Here is a 19,933-nt window from a genome sequence, read left to right as displayed (position 1 = left end):
GATGAGATGAGAACACGTTTGACACTGTGTCATGTGTGTTTCAGACGAGCCAGAGACTCGGGATGCATGGTGGGAGGAAATACGCCAGGAGATCAAATCTCATGCCAAAGCCCTGGGATGCCATGCCGTGGTGGGATACAGTGAGAGCACCAGTATCTGGTATGTGCACGCACGCACGCACGCACACACACACACACACACACACACACACACACACACACACACACACACACACACACACACACACACACACACACACACACACACACACACACACAATATTGCCATATTGCTTTTTCTCCCCAATTTAGTAATTATGCCAATTGATTCCCCACACACATGTGTTATCACTGCTGTAGTACATTATGCTACTAGTGAGGAGCCCCCTCCGGGAAGACGTAGAGCCTTCATCCTACACCTCCTGTCTCAACACTCCCTGGCTGCTGAGAGATACCCCCCAGCCCGTAGGAGTACATGCAGTGACAAATATAACATGCAGTGACAAATATAACAAATATAACCTTTCTAGGATCTCCTTTTAGTTGACCTTGTACCAGTGATTTGTACTGTCATGAAACTGTACTTTTTTCTATTGCAAACTTCTAATACATTCTTCAATCAATCAATCAATCAACCCTTCCCTACCCCAAACGCAAGCCAATTGTGTTCGTATAGATAGACAATGTGTTCGTATCGACAATGTGGATGCACCACGGTGGAATTGAACCTACAACCTCAGTGGTGTTGTGGGCCCTTGTTTTTACGCTGGAAAGCACTAAACCCATTTCAATGAACTTGTCTTTAGTGCTATTATAGACCTCTCTCCTCCTTCTCTCACCGTTTTCTCTCTGCTTCTCTTCCTCTATGCAGCGAGGAAGTGTGCATCCTGTCGGCAGCGGGCACAGCAGCCATCTTGAATCCTCGGTTCATGCGTGAAGGTTGTCTGGATATTGGGAGCGGTGATCATAGGTGTGTTTGAACTGAATCCCACCTTATAGGTGTTTGATTCAGTGACAATCCCTTAGTGGTCTGGCTGATAATGGGCATCAAGGGGCCGATACTAGTCTCTCTCTCTGGGTGTTCTTCCAGGTTTGAGGATCCGTCTCCTCCTTCCTGTGGGTTTTGTCACATTCCATATGACGAGCTCAACATGCCGTTTCCCGCCCAGCTCACCTACTGCTACCACTGCAGACGACAGAAGGTCTCTCGCGCACGCACGCGCGCGCGCACACACATACACACACACACACACACACACACACACTCTCTGACTGATGTTGTCACATACAGGCTATTGAAACTACTGTGAATATACGTATATTTGGCACGTTCATTTACAGTAGGTGAATAAAGTGTGAATTGCTCTGTGAAAGGTTCCTGATGTGCTGTTCACAACCATTGACTTGCCACCAGAAGCGGCTGTCACCGGGAAAGGCTGCCTCATCCAGGCCAGGTGAGATATTCAAACAAGACGGTTAATGCTTATATTAATCCCATTTCAATTATATCACTTATGATTACTCTTATTCTCTATAATATTTCCTGTAAATAAGGGCACATTTCTACAATTGTAAACAGCTTAATATTTAATAGAACGACAGGGGCATAAAAAGTTAAAGAAAAAACTACAGTAAATGCACAAAATACTGGGTCTGTATCTTCCTCTTTGGCACTGCACTAAAATCAGCGTGTGTGTGTGTGTGTGTGTGTGTGTGTGTGTGTGTGTGTGTGTGTGTGTGTGTGTGTGTGTGTGTGTGTGTGTGTGTGTGTGTGTGTGTGTGTGTGTGTGTGTGTGTGTGTGTGTGTGTGTGTGTGTGTTGCGTCCCAGACTGTGCCGTTTAAAGAAGAAGGCCCAGGGAGAGGTTAATGCCACTGCCATCTCCAACCTGTTACCCTTCATGGAGTACGAGCTGCACACGCAGCTGATGAACAAACTGAAGTTGCGGTGCATGAACGCTCTGTTCGGACTCCGCATCCAAATCAGCATCGGAGAGAACATGCTGCTGGGCCTCGCGGTGAGTTAATGTGTTGTATTGCTGTCACAGGGATGTGAGATACACCTTTTAACGTTATTTTTTATAACATTGCACTTCTTGCAAAGTTCAGAGAGAGTGGGTGAAGGTTAGGGTCCAATATCCCTTTTTTTCAAAGGGCCCAGTGTGCCAATGTGTCTTTTATTGAAAAGATGTCAAAATGACCTGAGATCAGAGAGATGCTTTTCTCTGTTTGTGTGTTGGCTCCCTCGTGTGGCTGTTGGAGAAATTGTGTGCTCATTCTAGTGGATAAGGATGCAGAGCAGATTCATTCAGCTCCATCTCTGGAACCATGTGTCCGATTGACAAAAATCTTTTTGCCACTGAATCACAACGACTGTGTCGTTCGATCAGTGGGCCCCCCCAAAAAAATATTTTTTCATGAAACGGTAAATAAAAACATACAAAATCTTGGCACCTGGACCTTGGAGCCATTTTTGCCCGTGGCATCCTGTGAGTTAAGGACACTTCAACATCTCACTGCAATCGGGAAGTCTGTAATGCTTTTCGTGTGTGTGTGTGTGTGTGTGTGTGTGTGTGCGTGCGCGCGCGCGCGCGTGTGTGTGTGTGTGTGTGTGTGTGTGCGTGTGCGCGCGCGCGCGCGCGTGTGTGTGTGTGTGTGTGTGTGTGTGTGTGTGTGTGTTTGTTCAGTCTGCTACAGGTGTGTATCTGACAGCCTTGCCTGCACCAGGAGGGATCCAGATTGCAGGCAAAACTCCCAGTGACATGGCCAGTGAGCAGCACATCTCCACCATCCAGAAACGTGTCAATGACACCATTGCCAAGAACAAAGAGCTGTACCACATCAACCCACCGGTGAGAGTCACTATCTCTGGTTGCACCATACAGACACCATGCCTGCCTTGCTCTCCTATAAATGTAGGAGAAGGAGTACCAGGCACAATATGATTTTAACAATTGAGCCATCAATCATCTGTTGAAGTAGGGGTGGGCGATACAGTGATACATATCGTTGAAACAATACAATGCCTATTCAGAGATTGTATATATATTGTGAACAATGAGGGAGCCTTATACAAAAAATCCTGTTGAATTGTTGATACAGTCAGATTCATTGCAGAATTCATTTAAAGTTGCTATATGCAGTTTTCTGCTGACATAAGCAGGAAAAAGGCAATTGCTTATTTTTATTTTATTATATTCAGACATCTAACAGTGCTCCCTAAAATATCTAGTCTCTGTGGTGCTTCTAGGAGCCGCAGTCTGCCTCCAAAACTATTATTTTATCTGTAAGTTGCTCTGTCACTAGCAGCTCATTGGTGCATGAACCAGCCGACCCGGGGCAAAAAGGATTGACAGACAGGTCTAACCAATCCGAACAAGATCAGGGTCGTCCCCTGATTGGTTAAAACCAGGGCAGGCTATCTGTCTATCGACCAATGACAGAACTTCTCTAAAAATAATAGTTTTAGAGGCAGATTGTGGCCCCAGGAAATGTCACAGAGATAACATTTCTTTAAGAAGCATGGTTAGCCGTCTGAATATAATAAAATACATTTTTAAAATAAGCAATTGCCTTTTTCCTGCTTATGTCAGCTGAAAAATACATATAGCAACTTTAAACCTGCATTTTGGTCTAAATCAGAGTTCTCAAACTTCACAATGGCAAGGTCTCCCCTTAACTCTGACAGTATACAAATGAAACCAAATGGACCTGTAAGGGTCCATTTGGTTTCATTTGTATACTGTCAGAGTTACAGACTTGTATAGGTCAATTTAGACCTCCCAAAAGGAACCCAGAGAGTCCCTGGACCCCACTTTGAGGACCACTGGTCTAAATGGTCTGTTACTCCTTTTTCTTTTCGTTTTTGTTACCTTGTAGGTGGTTGTACTGTTAAGTAACTTGACAATTAACCATAAAAACCAACATGAAAAAGAATAGCCATAAGATCGTGTATCGCGATACAGCTTGCAAAAATATTGTGATATTGTATTTTTTCCATATCACCCACCCCTATGTTGAAGTGTTCTTTTATACACACGATGTGTTGTGTACGCGTCGTGATGAATCTCTCCCTCTTCTCCCTCCTTCCATTAAAGAAAATATTTGCCTTGGACCCCGACGTGTTCGGCGGCACAAACATGGTACTGAGCATGACTGGGTTGGGCTGTGAGGCACAGCCACGCATGACTCCTTCGTCCACTCTTATTAATCACATTTCTACACTGACGACACTGTTCATAACACGGCTCAATGTGGGGCGACCAGGGGAAACTGGGACAATGAGTCCAACCCACCACAGATTCACCTGTCGACAGCAAACCCCACCACCACCACCACCACACAGTCCTGTTTCAAAGCCTTCTGTCTGTGTTCTAATCCCTGTAATACAACTATCTCACACTCACATGTGTATATTGTCGTGTGTGTGTGTGTGTGTGTGTGTGTGTGTGTGTGTGTGTGTGTGTGTGTGTGTGTGTGTGTGTGTGTGTGTGTGTGTGTGTGTGTGTGTGTGTGTGTGTGTGTGTGTGTGTGTGTGTGTGTGTGTGTGTGTGTGTGCGCGCTCTCTGCCATTTACCCATTCCAGATCCATCTTCAAATTAACAATTGGTTTGTGGCCACTGGTGTCACCGTTTTTGGGGAACTGTTTTTTGGGCACCTGAGAAAGTGATGTGTTTAATGGCCGTTCAGTCCGGCCAGACTGTGTGTGTGCGTGTGTGTGTGCCTGCGTGTGCGTGAGAGAAGCGGGTAGTGTTGTTCCTGTATTTATGCAGTCCTCAGGTGTTTGTGTCCCTCACTTCCAGCCGGAGCCGACAGAAGAGGCGGTGGGCTCTCCCATCCCCGAGCCCAGACAGCGCACCAGACTGTTCCGCTCACACTCAGAGAGCTCCGATGAGCTGTCAGAACTGGACCTCTCCCACGGCAAGAAGGACGCCTTCGTGCTGGAGGTACAGTATGTGTGTGTGTGTGTGTGTGTGTGTGTGTGTGTGTGTGTGTGTGTGTGCGTGCGTGTGTGCTTTCTGTGAGAGATTGACAACTACTCGGTCATCCGAAATGATAGAAACAGATTTGGTGGTGGTGTATGCATGTATGTTCATAACTGTATTAAGTATATCCCCCGCCCTGACCTACAACACAGCTCTTTAGAAACTGTATGGGTGGAAGTGATTCTTAAGAAAGCTAAAAACATACTAATCGGTGCCATCTATAGACCGCCCGACCAAAATGATTTCTGTGAGTTACTGGAGGAGAGCCTTGCACCGGTGGACAATGTTGAAAAATACATTATTGGCGATTGGAACATAGACATGCTTCGTAAAGAAGCTCCTCTATTCAAAAAGTTCAATAAGCTATGTAATCAACAGGGTTTCACTCAGCTCATCACCAAGCCAACTAGGGTTACAGATAACTCTCAAACCACCATAGATCTCATTGTAACCACAGACAAATCTAAAGTCTCCGCGAGGGGGACTATTGAATGTGGTGGTCTAAGCGACCATGATATCATTTACTGCACCCGCAAAATACATAAGTCCAAAGCTGACGGCCACAAAACAGTTGAAGCTAGAAACCTCAAAACCTACTCTAGCGAAGCCTTTAACCACAAACTGGAGAAATCTGACTGGTCCCCAGTACTAGCTAGCACTCAGGTCGATGAAGCCTGGCTAGGCTTTAAATCCATTTTCAACACTACCCTAGACGAAGTGGCTCCTTTGCGTAGGGTCAGGGTTAAAGCCCGCTCACAGCCATGGTGGAATTCGGAAATCTGTGAATCAATGAAACTCAGAGACAAAAAATACTCTGAGAAACGCAAATATAATCACAAACTCAAAAAAGGCCCCAATAAACACCTTAAAGCCAAATTTGAAATAGTCAGTTTAGAGGCTAATAAACTGAGAAATCGGACAACCTCCTTAATCCTTTCTGCCAAAAAAAAACTACTTGGATGAGAAAGTTGAGGAAAACATCCACAAACCACGAGACCTATGGAAGCTATTTAAAACCCAGCTAGGCTGTGGTGCTAAACTCAGATCCATAGCCAGCAACATATCCATCCAAACTCCCATAACCCTCCTCACTGATAGTCTTGATGTAGCCAAAAATCTCAACATCTACTTCACCTCCATGGCCAAAAATCTGGTCAATAAACTGCCCGCTCCATCTGGGCTGTTTGGTGTTAGGCACATCTTGAAATTCTACAGGAACCTTGGGGTATGCAAAGACAACTTTAAACTTGCCACGGTGTCAACTGATGAAGTGTTTAAAAAACTGCGCACCCTACCTCAATTCAAGGCCGCTGGCCATGATAAAATTGCCCCCAAATTTCTCATAGACTCAGCTGCCACCATTGCCCCAATCATTACCCATATTATTAATCTATCTATCAAGCAGGGTTATGTCCCCCAGGACTTCAAATTAGCCAAGGTAACCCCCCTGCACAAAAAAGGCAGTAAACTTGACCCTGGCAACTACAGGCCAATCTCAATCCTTAGTTCCATCTCTAAGGTAATGGAAAAATTTGTCTATGAACAGGTGGCTAAATATCTTGAAGAGAATAAACTGATCTACGAGTTCCAGTCTGGCTTCAGAGAGTCTCATTCCACAGATACATGCCTCATCTATTTGAATGATTACATCAAACGTGAAATTCACGATGGCAAATATTGCGGCATGGTCATGCTGGACCTCCAGAAGGCATTTGACACCGTCGATCATTCTATTCTGATCGAAAAACTCAAAGCTATTGGTCTTGATAGCACAGCAGTGAGATGGATGCACTCTTACTTGGTGGGGAGGGAACAGATGGTGGAAGTCAACGGAACCCTGTCCCCCCCCCTCCCAGTAAACTGTGGAGTACCTCAAGGGAGTATACTAGGACCACTGTTGTTCTTAATATACGTAAACGACATGTCATCTGCTTGTGACTGCAATCTGTTTCTGTTCGCGGATGACTCGGCTCTCCTAGTCTCAGGCAGAGACATTTTGCAGGTTGAAAAGGCCCTTAACTGTGAACTTAACAAGATCTGCACCTGGCTCAATGACAACAGACTCTCAATTCACCTAGGCAAAACTGAATGTATCCTCTTTGGATCTAGTCAGAAACTTAGCCTAGTTGAGAACTTCACAATTAAAGTAGGTGACACTGTGATGGAAAGAAAAAACCACATCTGCTACCTGGGTTGCATCCTGGAGGCTAACCTATCCAGTGAAAAAATGACCACCAAGGTAATCAATAAAGTCAATCAACGAATTCGCTTCTTGCAAAGAGTTGCCCCACTGATCAATATTAAATCCCGAAAGACACTAGGAGGTGCTCTTATTGGGCCCCTCATTGATTACGGAGTCCTTGTCTGGTATCGCGACGCCCCAGCTGCCTTAAAGCTAAAGCTCCAAACAGCCCAAAACAAACTAATTAGGGTTGTACTTGGTCTCCCTCCTCTGACCCACCTTACCGAGCACCACCACGAAAGCGTGGGGTGGCTCAAAGTAGCTGACAGAGTACAGCATCTTGCAATGGGCCTGGTGTACAAGATACACTACACCTCCAAGATTCCCATGTACCTGACAAACTACTTCTTAAAGGTCAAGGATGTTCACGATCATAACACCAGAGGCAGCTCCACTAATCATCATCAGCGTAGATTTAACACTAAACAAGGCGCTAACTTGTTCTCCTGCTATACCATCAACATGTGGAACGCCCTTCCACAAGCCCTAAAAGAGAGCAAATCCCTAGCCTCCTTCAAAATTGGTATGAAAAGTCACCTTCAGACAGCAGCTACCCGTGACTTGTAAATAGACTAAGCCCCCATGCTCCCCCCCCCCCCTTTTTCTTTGTATTCTGCCTTTTGTATTTGATGTTATGCTTTTGAAACTGATATTATCCTAGATAAAGTACTATGTTCTATCCGTCTGTCTTTCAATGTTATATGAGATACTTAAAGTGTGGTTCCTGTGGAAATAAGCCTCGGCTTTCTAGGATCTCCTTTTAGTTGACCTTGTACCAGTGATTTGTACTGTCATGAAACTGTACTTTTTTCTATTGCAAACTTCTAATAAATTCTTCAATCAATCAATCAAATTAGAATGACACAATATCCACGTTTCCGGATGGTATTTTAGGGTTAGAATCAGACTTGGGTTAATAAGGTTCACAACGCGTTCAGGTTACGCAGTAGTGGTGCTGCTTAGAGTTGAGGAAAGAACACCATTCATTGTCTTGAAGGGGCAATAGACAACATTAAGCCACAGTTGTTTTACAATAACTTTGTTGCATAAGGTTCTCTATTTCTATGCCTATAAAGCAGTATTCATACAGTTTGCATCATTGGAAAACGATCCAAGTAGTAGCCTCCAAGTAGTTAATGGGGCAAAAACGTACCTTACCCAATATCAGCTTACAGAGGTAACAAAACTATAATTCTGGAGTTTTGTCGGCCTAACAATTATTATTTCACAATTATAAAAACTTTATAATTTTTGTTACGAAAATATGTTTTGTTTGGAATCATTTTCGGTGTGGAATACCTTCATTCCGCACCTTGTAAAAAGCTCTGTGGATGTACTATTTTCTTACTATTCATTTTCATAATTTCACTTTTTCATTTTACACAGCATGTACAACATTTGTGTTTCCTTTTTGTTTCGTTGGTGTTATTTTATGTTAAAAGGACAAGTCTAAATAAACATGGTCTGTGGCAGAACAGTAATACTGTCCACATAAAAATGTGTTACATTTCGAATGGCTTTGCTTCTTTTATGTTTAGATTGACGACACAGACGCTGTGGAGGACATCCACGCTCTACTGACAGATGCTCCTGCACCCTCTGGTATCTGCCTTCCTTCCTACCACTGCTCTCACACTACCAACTGTCTCCTGAATCAGAGCAGCTGGCTAATTAATGTAATTCTTCCTCCTCTTCTCTCCGCGCCCCTACAGGCTTCTACAGCTGCAACACTGAAATCATGCCTGGGATTTATAACTGGACCACAGGATTACAGGTCACTCTTGCATAGAATATGAATTCACGTTGTCCAACCATCATCCCATTATTCCAACCAGTAACTGAACTGTTACTGTATTTCAGATGTTTACATCAGTGCGGGTGTATAGGCTGAGTAATGCCAGTCTTACCAATCAAGGCCTGAACAAGATCTTCACTGACCTGTGTGAGAACCTGCTAAAGGTGAGCCACTTCCAGAATCGCCAACCAGTATTAATGTTGTATGTATTGTAATCTACCTGTCCTCTACCACCACATACAACAAAGAGTACAATATTAGGGATGAAAATGGCATATCACAGTATTTTTGCTAGACATTGCAAATGTGTATTACAACTGCACAAAAAGTTGAACTATTGAAAAGAAATGAGAAAGGATTTCGTTTTCTCAGAGATAAATCATTACTGCAGGGTTGAAAATACTGGAAATAACTGAATTGTTTTTTATTCATTGTGCTGCTCCAGAGGAAGTACTCCTTATGTATGTGTGTGTACACCAAAAAACATCCTTTAGTTAGTTGCGGGCAAAGACATTAGGCTTACATTAGAATCTGCCTTTGGGTGGATGAGACTGCAGTGTTTTTTGTCTGTTCCAGAGTTTGTACTTCAAGCTGCGCTCCATGGTCCCTTGCTGTCTCTGTCATCTCAACTTCACCGTAGCAGTGCCAGAAGATGAACTCATACAGGTTGTACACACAAACACACCTGCGTGTGAAATAATGGCACTCCTTCAAGTTGTGTCCACTCCCCCTGCCCTGTCATAAATCTCACTCTTTGTCTCTTTGTCTCTCCCCCAGGTGGCGGTGACTGCCGTGGCAATGAGTTACGATAAAGACCAGTGTCAGGAGAAGGTGGTAGACAGAATACTAAACAAAGGTCAGTTTGTTTAAAGAGGTGGTGCCATAGTTTTGTACTTTTTCTGTTTTTCATGTGTCTAGGAGGTTGAAAGTACTTCATTAGACCCCCTGGTGTGGTTTTTATGAGCAATTATGTATTCTCTTGGTATTTGTTTGTTTTCTCTTGGAGGCTGCCACCTTGTGGTCAAAAGTGTCAGTTAAAAAACACAGATACAATTACATCACAGAATCAACTCCTCCCCTAATTACCATTCACCCAACACTGTAGGGTGTGGCTAACTTCAGCTGGGTCACCACCCACCATGACATCCATGCATACTTAATGAACTGGGGGTGTGGCCACATAAAAACCCAATTTTAACTCTTTCTGTATACTTTTTTGGAACAAATCTTCCTCCTAGTATAATCATAATACCTGATAATCATGTTTTAGAGGGGGGAAAAATCATGGCACCACCTCTTTAAGACATTCAGGGCTATATCTTAAACCTGATGCATGTAAATGAGGTGTGGTCAGGTGCATTGTCAAACACAGGGATGCGCAGCAGGAAAATAAATGCTGTTTAGTAGTAGCATACTCAGAAAATATGACTTCTCGCCTTGGGAAGAAGTTTGTGAACCCATACCCTTCTGGCAATAACTGTCATCAGTATGCATTTTGGGTAGCTGGAGCATGCAACGTCCCCCTCTCATGCTTTAATTAATTTAAGTGGTTAAAATAAAGAGCTGTACTAAGACTGAGCATGTTATTATTAAATTGACAAGGTCTCTATGCAGAGTAAAGTATTCAATTGATTATACCAGTAATCATGCTATTATGGTATGGGTATGAAATGAGGGATTGTAACCAACCTGTGTATGTTTCAGGAGGCAGTGAGGCGGAGGACCAGTTGCAGTTTACCATGGAGCTTTGTGCCGATTCGACATCTGCCAACAACCAACAGTCAGCCAAAATCTCAGGTACTCTTTCAAGTCTTCTCTGATCCCCCTCTACTCCCTCCTGCCATCATGTCCTGTCCTTTATTAACAGGAAGTGTTACTAACGCCTCAGGTACAGTCTCTTTACTCACCCCGGCTGCAAAAATCTGCCATAATCACCTCCAAATGGTACCGCGAGCAGGTAAAGAAATAGCCATTATCTTGTAGCGCTGTGTTTAATGTATAGCTATTGTAGTGAATGCATAGTGAAATTCTGACTCTGAAATGCCATCATGTCGATTCATGTGTGAGTCAAATGAACACGCAATGTTTAATTGTTTGTAGGTCATAGTGACATTATCCAGATCAGAGGTTCTCAAACTTGGGCATGTCACGGGGACCCATTGTTTCTCAATCAGTTGATGGCCGACAGCCTAGCGTCATATTGATTTCGCCCCTGTCCGTACATCCGCGCGTGTCCGCATTTCCTTCTGTATGTTTGTGGACAGCTAATCTCCGGAACCGTTGGCACGATGGCAGCGAAACTGTGCACGCACACTCCCTGGGTGCCAGAGCAGAACCTCTGCCCCCATTTTTATTATAGCGCCACCAGGAGGCGGATTTGTGCAAAACACATTTTTGGACAGTACTCCTACTACCAAAAATCACGCACACAGTATCTCAATAGTCATTAAACGAAACGGGTCTTTCAGATTTTTCATATAATATCCTGAGTGGCTAAGATTGGCTTCCAAATTTGCCACACATATTCCCACTGGGTCAAGGAACAAATGCCACCCTTTTCACATTGGCCTGTTATAGCGCCACCAGCAGGACTTTAGCAAAACACATTTTTGGAACACAATGCCTCAAATCATGCATGCAGTGTAAGATTGCCATGAAATGCCTAAGATTGGCGAGGAAGACATGCCACACATGCTTTTTGGCTACGCCTTTTCCTCTGTTAGTGAAATAAAGCTTACAGTATGTTGGGAGCCCAGTTCAAATCTCCTCGTGGAGCTTTGTGTTCCCAGAGCCCATTTGAGAACTGCTGGTCTTGACGTCATCATGTGTCACCGATGTTTGAGATGACTATGTGGAAGGAATGGATAGGATAGGATTAGTAAGACCTTTCACGCTCATACCTCAGAACATCGGGCTTGAGTGCCCCTAGTAAAAAATATATTTCTTCCATCATACTTCATTGGTTCTTTCAATGATTGATGGGAAAACTATTTTCCAAGCTCATCTCCTCTCTGTCGTTCTTCCATCCATCCATCCATCTTCAACCGCTTATCCGGAATCGGGTCGCGGGGGTAACAGTTCCAACTGAGACTTCCAGATTTCCTTATCCTGCGCAACTTCCTCCACTCCCTCTGGGAGTATACCGAGGCGTTCCCAGGCCAGTCTGGAGATATAATCCTTCCATCTGGTCTTAGGTCTGCCACGGGGTCTCCTCCCAGTGGGACGTGCATCGAGGACCTTCCTAGGAAGGCGCTCGGGGGGCATCCGTCGTTCTTGCCACCTACAAAACACTAGTGATGTCCCCTCATTGTTGATTAATTGATTAATCGGTTGGTTTCGTCTTAGTTGACCAATGTTGAATTTGATTAATCGATGTTATGCTTTTTTCCATGCACATTTGTAAAATCTAGATCTCATCCTTTTGCCAGTCTATAACTTTGAGAAATTTACTTGTGAAATCAATTACAATATTCAGTTTTCAACCTCACTAATCTGTAAGATTTTATGCCGCAAACACAATTTTACAGATTTGTTGATTAAATCAACTTTCTATGATTATTAGTCTGATAAGAATTGATTTGGTTGATGACAGCCATACAAAGTTTCTACTAACCCATATAATACAAAAGTATTAATGATATATCATTAAGTAAGTTAAAATAAATCAGCATGGTGACAATATCGTAGTTTGGTTCACAAAGTATCCTAAAAATGCTAGTCTTGATATATCCCAGCTCTAGATTATTTCTAGTCTTTTTTTGGCGTAGGATTTATAGAATGGACAATAGTGTAGGTCCATAGGATGTGAGCAGGTAGAATAGTGTTACAGTTGTACTCTTATGCAGATGTTACTGTAATGCTAGTATAGTAGTACAGCAGTGGATGATGTTGATGTGTGTGTGTGTGCGTGTGCGTGTGTGTGTGCGCGTGTGTGTGCGTGTGCATATGTTGGCAGGTATTCCGGAGAGTGCCAACATGTCATCCAGAGGTAAGCACCTTCTCGCACTCGTCTCCCATCTCCCCCCTCCCCTCGTCCCACCACCTCCCTGCCACCATGACTACAACACTGCCCTGTTGTTTTGATTTCTCATCCTTTTGTCTTGGAGTGACAGTGTGTTTTATCACTCCCTTACCTCATCCTCTTATGTTCTTCTTTCTTTCTGTCCTTGTTTTGTTTGTTGTCGTTTGTCGTCTTTTGTTTGTGTGTGTGTGTGTGTGCGCGCGCGTGTGTGTGTGCGTGTGTGTGTGTGCGCGCGCGCGGGTGTGTGTGTGTGTGTGTGTGTGTGTGTGCTTGTGTGTATGTGTTTTTTCCATGTGTCTTGTTTCTCCATGTGTGGTGGATTTGTGTGTATGCCTGTGTGTGTGTGCTGTATTTTGTGTTTGTGTGTGCGTGTGTTCTCTCCAGCTCCTTCCGTTGATTACGGTTCCTTTGCAGACAGATGCAGCACCTGGCTAGAGCTACTTAGGCTGAAAGCTCACACCATAAGACGGGGATCAGTTAAGACAAGTAGGAGGACACTAGCGCACTTCGGTGAACATCCTCACTGACATGGCAACGACACGCTCGCACCCACACAGACACGGACACACACACACACACCCCTCCCCTGCATGCCGCTGGGGGGCGGAGCATCCTTAAAACAAGCACTGGCTTATTGGCTAGAGTGTGAAAGTTGAAGCCCCGCCCCTCAGAGGGATCTCCAATCAGCAGCTTGGCTCTGAAATCTCCATAGCCCTGTTAACTGTGATGACAGACAAATTAGATTTCTCAGGCCCTCATTGATCTCTTTAGTTTTCTGTTTTGATCCCTTTCCAACTGTACGTGCTAGCTTGGTTGCAGCAAAGATTGTGTGTGGTGTCTGCAGGGGTTAAAGTTCTCAGTCCTGGGGACTGATTTCAGTCTTGAGGATTCCATAGGGGCTATTTCTGAGATCAGTAAAGATCTGCAAAAACATAAGGGGGAGGTGTAGCGATGAATGACAAAGTTGTTAAAACGCTGTCAAGTGATCTCCAAACTAAAAAGCAGTTATAATTTCACGATATGAGTATTTGAATTGGCCAGACTAGCAATAGAATACAACTAAACTTCAGAAGATACTTCTATAAAATGAAGTGTGGATTGGCACACACACATTCAGTGAAGGCACGTTCAGAACTTCAGGGAAACACCCCAAATATTGGTGTTTCAAAGATCACATATTGGGAGGGACATGGTCTGACAATATAGAGTCTTGGGATTTATTTTGGCTTTAACCCCTGTGTCTGAAGAAACCCCTTGCTCTTTACCTCTGCATTTGAGGATTATTGCGTAGATTGGTTTGTTGAATGTGTTGTTGGGTTCGAAATAGAATACACATCCCTTAACCTCCCAATAGTCCCAATGACCTGTCTAGTTCCTAGAGGTCTATCCAAATTCTGTAACCCTGACAACCAGTATCTTGGTAAAACTGGAGGAGGACGCTGTCGGAATGTTGTACTATTCCTAATGCCTGCTCTTTCACAAACAGTAAGTGAACTCACCAATCCACTGTGTCCGAATTGGCACTGGACGTTTCCGCAAAGCGCCAGACATTTTTGGAGTGGGACAGATCATCTTTCACACTCTTGCTGTTGTACATGTGCCCAGCCGAGCTCACAGTTGTCTCTGTCCTTCCACGTTTTCCTCAAAAGCCTTCTCTCAGGAACACACTGTTCTGTTAAACACTTTGCCCATACAGTTCTTCATCAGATCAGACCACCAGGTACCTACCTGTATTCACACACATGTCAGCCTATGCACAGCTGTGCCCAGGTCTGTCCGTCTGTCTGCAGACACTATGTGGCTGTCTCTCTGTCCGCCTTCATCGCATGAGCTGCATGGCCGCATGCCGAGTGATTGCACCATCAACGTGGCCAACCATGTTGCACGCTAACTCACTGCTGTATCTACAGTAACACAAAGTATTTCCTTAGTCGCACACGGTAAAAACGCAAACAGCTTCGACTCACATGTGCATTGACGCTTTTGCAAAAGACCCTTGCATTCCAGACACTGTACATGTGTTTCTGCTTCCGCTGGATTTGATACAATCGTGAAACTTCTCCGATATCTCCATCCCCCCTTGTCTTCTTATCCCCATGGTATTCTCTCCTCGTCCCCAATACCACCCCCACACTCCCACAACTATCTTTCTCTGCAGCCTCGTCATCTGAACGCTGCAGTCCACTACCGGAGGGCCGCTCGCGCTCGCTGCGCTCCACCCGCTCGTTTGGGGGAAGCTCTGTCTCTGTGGTGAAAATGACACCTCTGTCCTTCCTGCCTGGCACCCGCATCATTAAATACCTGGGAATCATCAACATGTTCTTCATCCGAGAGACCACCTCTCTGCGGGAGGTAGGAACAAAATGAATGACACATTGTGTAGTGTTGAAACTCCTATATAATTTAATGAATCATTTGTGTTCAACATTCAATGTAGTCAGTGTTGACATTAGATTCTCATGTTCGGTGCAATGCTTTCTCCATCTCTCTGTTGCCTCCCCATCAACCTGTTGTTTGGGTTTCTGACGTCAGTAATTAAAGGCTTACTTAGAGGGGAATACCACTCATTTTCAACTTTGAACTATGTCATTATTAGAGTTGTTGTGTGGAAATAATAAAAATAATAACAATTCTGTGTTGCCTAAAACTGGAGGATTGATTGTGGGGTCATGTGATCAGTGATATCATGAAGATGTACTCTGCAAGCCAAAGAGCTTTTCATCATGTAACCCAGTGGTTCTCAAAGTAGATTCCAGGGACTCTGTGGGTTATTTAGGGGGGTCTAAATTGACCTTTACAAGTTACTAATATACGGCCTAGCATAAGCCCTAAGAAGGCGCTCCTACTATATCAATATCCGTGTGTGTGTGTGTGTGTGTGTGTGTGTGTGTGTGTGTGTGTGTGTGTGTGTGTGTGTGTGTGTGTGTGTGTGTGTGTGTGTGTGTGTGTGTGTGTGTGTGTGTGTGTGTGTGTGTGTGTGTGTGTGTGTGTGTGTGTGTGTGTGTGCAGGAAGGGGGTGTGAGTGGTTTCCTCCACACGTTCATAGCAGAGGTGTTTGCGATGGTGCGTGCACACGTAGCAGCTCTGGGTGGCAACGCTGTAGTCTCTTACAGCATGAAGGAATGTGTTTTCATGGAAAACCCAAACAAAAACCAGGTACCTAACCACAAACATATATACATGCAGCATTCACAAACGGACCCCCCAAAACAACAAAGCTTTCAATCTACTGAAAGTCATACTTTACTGTCAATTTGGTGGCAGCTTACAATATTTAACCTGTTTAAAGTCCATTTAGGACATCAGAGATGGGACAATTTTGAACTCTTTGAGTGCTAAGGCATCAGATACTTGACGCGCATGTGTGTGTGTGTGTACATTCCATTTCCAGGCTCAGTGTCTGATCAATGTGAGTGGAGACCCTGTCATCTTGGTCAGGGATACCGACCAGGACGCTGTGCCCCCTCTCTCCAACAGCGGACAGGCGAGCAGCAGTGGAATAGACGGGACCACATGAAACTGAAGCACCCACTCTCGCAGGACACTCTTTCTTGACATTCACTCGTCTAGCTGCCCAAATAAGAGTGACTTAATAAGAATGTCTGCCATAGAATACTTCTTAAGGTTGGGACATAAGTCATTTTGAACAAGTAGACGGCGCTCATAATTACACACACACACACACACACACACACACACACACACACACACACACACACACACACACACACACACACACACACACACACTCAGTCACTAGTTGAATTTCTCTTTTTGGGAAGTACCTGAAGAAGCTGTGGTACTAACATGGAAGTGTTGCAATTCAGACATTAAAAGTATTAACATGTTTTGGTTAAATCCACCTCAGCCAAACTAGCCCTGGTCCGTCTAAACGTCTTCCTATGTCATTATGCCGTCCACGCGGGGTCTCACACAGAGCTGTGTTGCCATCCTTTTGTCTGCAGGTTGTGGTGTATATTGTCATTCCAGTACTGAAGCTTTAGGGCAGCTATGAATTAACTCAGAACAACCTTAGGGCACAGAGTAATTAAAAGGGGTGCACTGAAAAGGACACAGTGGTGCTCTGTCCTAACTGATTTCACTGGGACAAGATAACTTAAGACTTTCAGCTTATGGATAGAGATGGTAGCTGATGGATTTGAGTTTCAGTCCTTTTAAGTGGCCTGAGAGATGACTGAGTCCGTCAAGTGTTTTCCACCCTTAAAGTTGAGCTGAATTGAACTTGAGTGAGTATTTTCTTCCGTATTGTGACATATTTTCTGTGAAACAGACTGGGTTTGCGGGACATAACTGAGTAGAGAGCTGTGCATGTCTCAGCTAGTTAGTGATTTTCATTTTGGATACGGCAGATCAACTGCAGCATACAGCACTGTTCTCTTGTGCCTGTAACATAATGAAAGGTATCAAACTGTCTGAGGTTGATTGACCTGTGGAAGTTTTGATATTCTTGGTTGAAATTGTTTGGTACTATTGTGTGTCATATTTTGTTTTAGAAGAAGAAATCATGATTGGATCTTAATTTAAAAAGATATTAAAAACATTACGGTGTGGCATCTAGGGGACAGATTGTGCCAAATTAGGCCATGGATATAAATCAAATAATATTTCACATATTGTGAATATTTTTGATGTGTGAATATTTTTCACATTTCTTGCATTCATAGTCTCAGATCCAGCGTCCTGTCATCCGTCCATATTCAGGCAGGACCAACATCGTCAATATGACTTCAGAAATCCCCAGGGAAGCCACGTCATTATTACACTACCATCTTTTTGCCATATATTTTTAAATAGAAGCACAAGGATGTGATCATCCTTTCAGCTCGACTTTATGGGGGAATTTACTTAGCTAATGTTATTCTTTGGACGTCCAGATTTCTGTTTATATTAGCACTGATCAATTTCAAGTCCAAAAAGTTCATGTTCATGGAAAGTCTCTGCCTTATGCATTGTCAGTGGAATTACTAGAAAATAGCTGTGGATTCAAAATCCCAAAATAGAATATAGAATGGGCATATTTTAGAGTGGGATATCTTTCTTTTGGAATAGCACACATTACAACACAGTTAATTTAATTGATCAATGGTAGCTTGTATTGAAATTGTTTTTTAACTTGATTTTTTTTAAGCATTTATTCTTTATTTCAGATAGATCAGTGAGTAGATAGACTGGAAACTAAGAAAGAGACAGAGGAGAGACATGAGAAAATATTCTCTTTTTCTTATCAGTAATATTTAACCAAAATGGTTATTGTCTATGCCTGTATTCAATCATGTCTGCAGTGAGTGGGCGAGTATCGCCTGAATATAAGACATGGAACAGTTAACTATGTCTAATGTTGCCTTTTTGGATCTAGTACCAGGGATATAGGATAATGTTCATTATCTTTCTGTCCATCTTCTATGTAATATATAAGGAAAGAGGATCAGTTCCTCCTCTTTCTTAATTCTAATATACAGTAAGGGAGAAACATAAAAACAACTTCAAAAGTGAGCATAGATTAGTATTTATTCTCCTTTGCCAGCCAGAACTGTCAATTGTGGCACTATTATAACTGGCATACCCGCCACTTACTACTGAAACATTCATTTCTAATATCTGTCCAATGCTGGAAAAAATGACATCTCCTAGTGTAGGTGCCAGAAGAAAATTTGTATTTGTGTAAATGTCCTCCAGAATCATATTTTAGTATTTTTGTAACATGAAATTATATTGGCAAACATAACTGCTCGGTTTTGCATGTGCAATGAAATCCTGAAATGTTGACTCATATTGTGTCAGAGGAGTAGAGGTACTCTTAAGTTTGTGATCAGTTTCCTATATTTGTGTATAAAACTTGAATGTATATAATAAACTTAGACCCAGTTGCTTTGTGACTAGCAGCATGCGGACCCACTTGCATTGCCATGATTCTGTATGGTTGCCTAATGAGGCTTGCTAAGTAAACTACATCAGAATAATGACACCCTTGTTGTTTCCTGTTTCCTTGTTCCGGTTTTCAAGTCTGCACATTCTAAACATGGTTGCTCTCTTTGCCACCAGGTGGCAACCCGTCACCCTGGAAGGTCCTTTACCAAACTCGTCCCTCACACCCTCAACTACTGGGTGTCACTGCACATGAAGTCACACTCAGACCTGGAGGGCATTCATCCAGTCAAAATGCATACATAGATTTATAAACACTAATATGACTGACTGGCTCTGGCTGACATTCGGGCCTGCGTCACAAAGTATAGGCCAAATAAAATGGAAATGTCCATTTCTAATGAATACAGGAGAGGTGGGCACTAGGGAAATCTGGGCACCACATTTTCCGGGGGAAGAGTGGGCACTTTGTGTTAGAAGAATGGGCACTTTAGGGGAGAGGCGGGGTCGGCATCAGGAAGAGTGGGCACCTTATGGGGGAAGACTTTGTAAAACTATCCTATGCAAACTTCTAATAAAGTATTCAATCAATCACAAGCTGTAATTATACAGGGAATCAGGCTCCGTTCACTAAAACTGTTCAGTTAAACTATCCCTGAACCTAACTTAACCTCACACAGAACTATTGATCACACAGAACTATGCCTAACAATTGATTAAATCCTTTAACAGTTTGCAATTGGTGTACAGAGGTAAGATTTACAATGATTGTTAAAAGGACGACACAAAAAGCCCTAGAGGCTTGTTTCCATTGTGGTCCAATGTATTCAATTAAGACATACAGTAATTTCTGGTGTTAAGCCCATATCCGGGAACGCCCATATCTGGACTTCTGTTCTGTGTTAGCATTTCCGTCTTTAAACCTACCTCTACCGTGTTGACAGGGGCTGCGAGTTGCTGGGTGCTCAATCTGCTCATGTCCCCAAACTCGTCACCGAGTATTTCCA

At 43.4% G+C, this 19,933-nt stretch overlaps 1 protein-coding gene across 6 annotated transcripts in view; it reads left to right on the top strand.

The window, feature by feature from the left end:
* c2cd5 (C2 calcium dependent domain containing 5) overlaps nt 1–18,988 on the top strand; it is a 38,185-nt gene extending 19,197 nt beyond the window's left edge. For 2 of the 6 annotated variants that reach the window (XM_080737535.1, XM_080737532.1), the window contains 19 exons: nt 45–159; nt 871–969; nt 1,090–1,201; nt 1,374–1,453; nt 1,829–2,015; nt 2,685–2,849; nt 4,095–4,139; nt 4,800–4,943; nt 8,763–8,826; nt 8,937–8,998; nt 9,085–9,183; nt 9,596–9,685; nt 9,797–9,875; nt 10,724–10,816; nt 12,975–13,007; nt 13,425–13,526; nt 15,199–15,392; nt 16,050–16,196; nt 16,432–18,988. In XM_080737535.1, the coding sequence (XP_080593661.1) occupies nt 45–159; nt 871–969; nt 1,090–1,201; nt 1,374–1,453; nt 1,829–2,015; nt 2,685–2,849; nt 4,095–4,139; nt 4,800–4,943; nt 8,763–8,826; nt 8,937–8,998; nt 9,085–9,183; nt 9,596–9,685; nt 9,797–9,875; nt 10,724–10,816; nt 12,975–13,007; nt 13,425–13,526; nt 15,199–15,392; nt 16,050–16,196; nt 16,432–16,557 (2,036 nt within the window). In that variant the 3' untranslated portion in view covers nt 16,558–18,988. The remainder of the gene's footprint in view (nt 1–44; nt 160–870; nt 970–1,089; nt 1,202–1,373; nt 1,454–1,828; nt 2,016–2,684; nt 2,850–4,094; nt 4,140–4,799; nt 4,944–8,762; nt 8,827–8,936; nt 8,999–9,084; nt 9,184–9,595; nt 9,686–9,796; nt 9,876–10,723; nt 10,817–12,974; nt 13,008–13,424; nt 13,527–15,198; nt 15,393–16,049; nt 16,197–16,431) is intronic. The other 4 variants (XM_080737536.1, XM_080737534.1, XM_080737533.1 and 1 more) reach the window with 3 other exon arrangements.
* The last annotated feature ends 945 nt before the right edge of the window (nt 18,989–19,933 follow it).

This window comes from Nannobrachium achirus (assembly GCF_963921795.1).
Source record: "Nannobrachium achirus genome assembly, chromosome: 11".
NCBI lineage: Eukaryota > Metazoa > Chordata > Actinopteri > Myctophiformes > Myctophidae > Nannobrachium > Nannobrachium achirus.
Note: the sequence above shows the minus strand (reverse complement) of the source record. Positions and strands in the feature narration are given on the sequence as shown.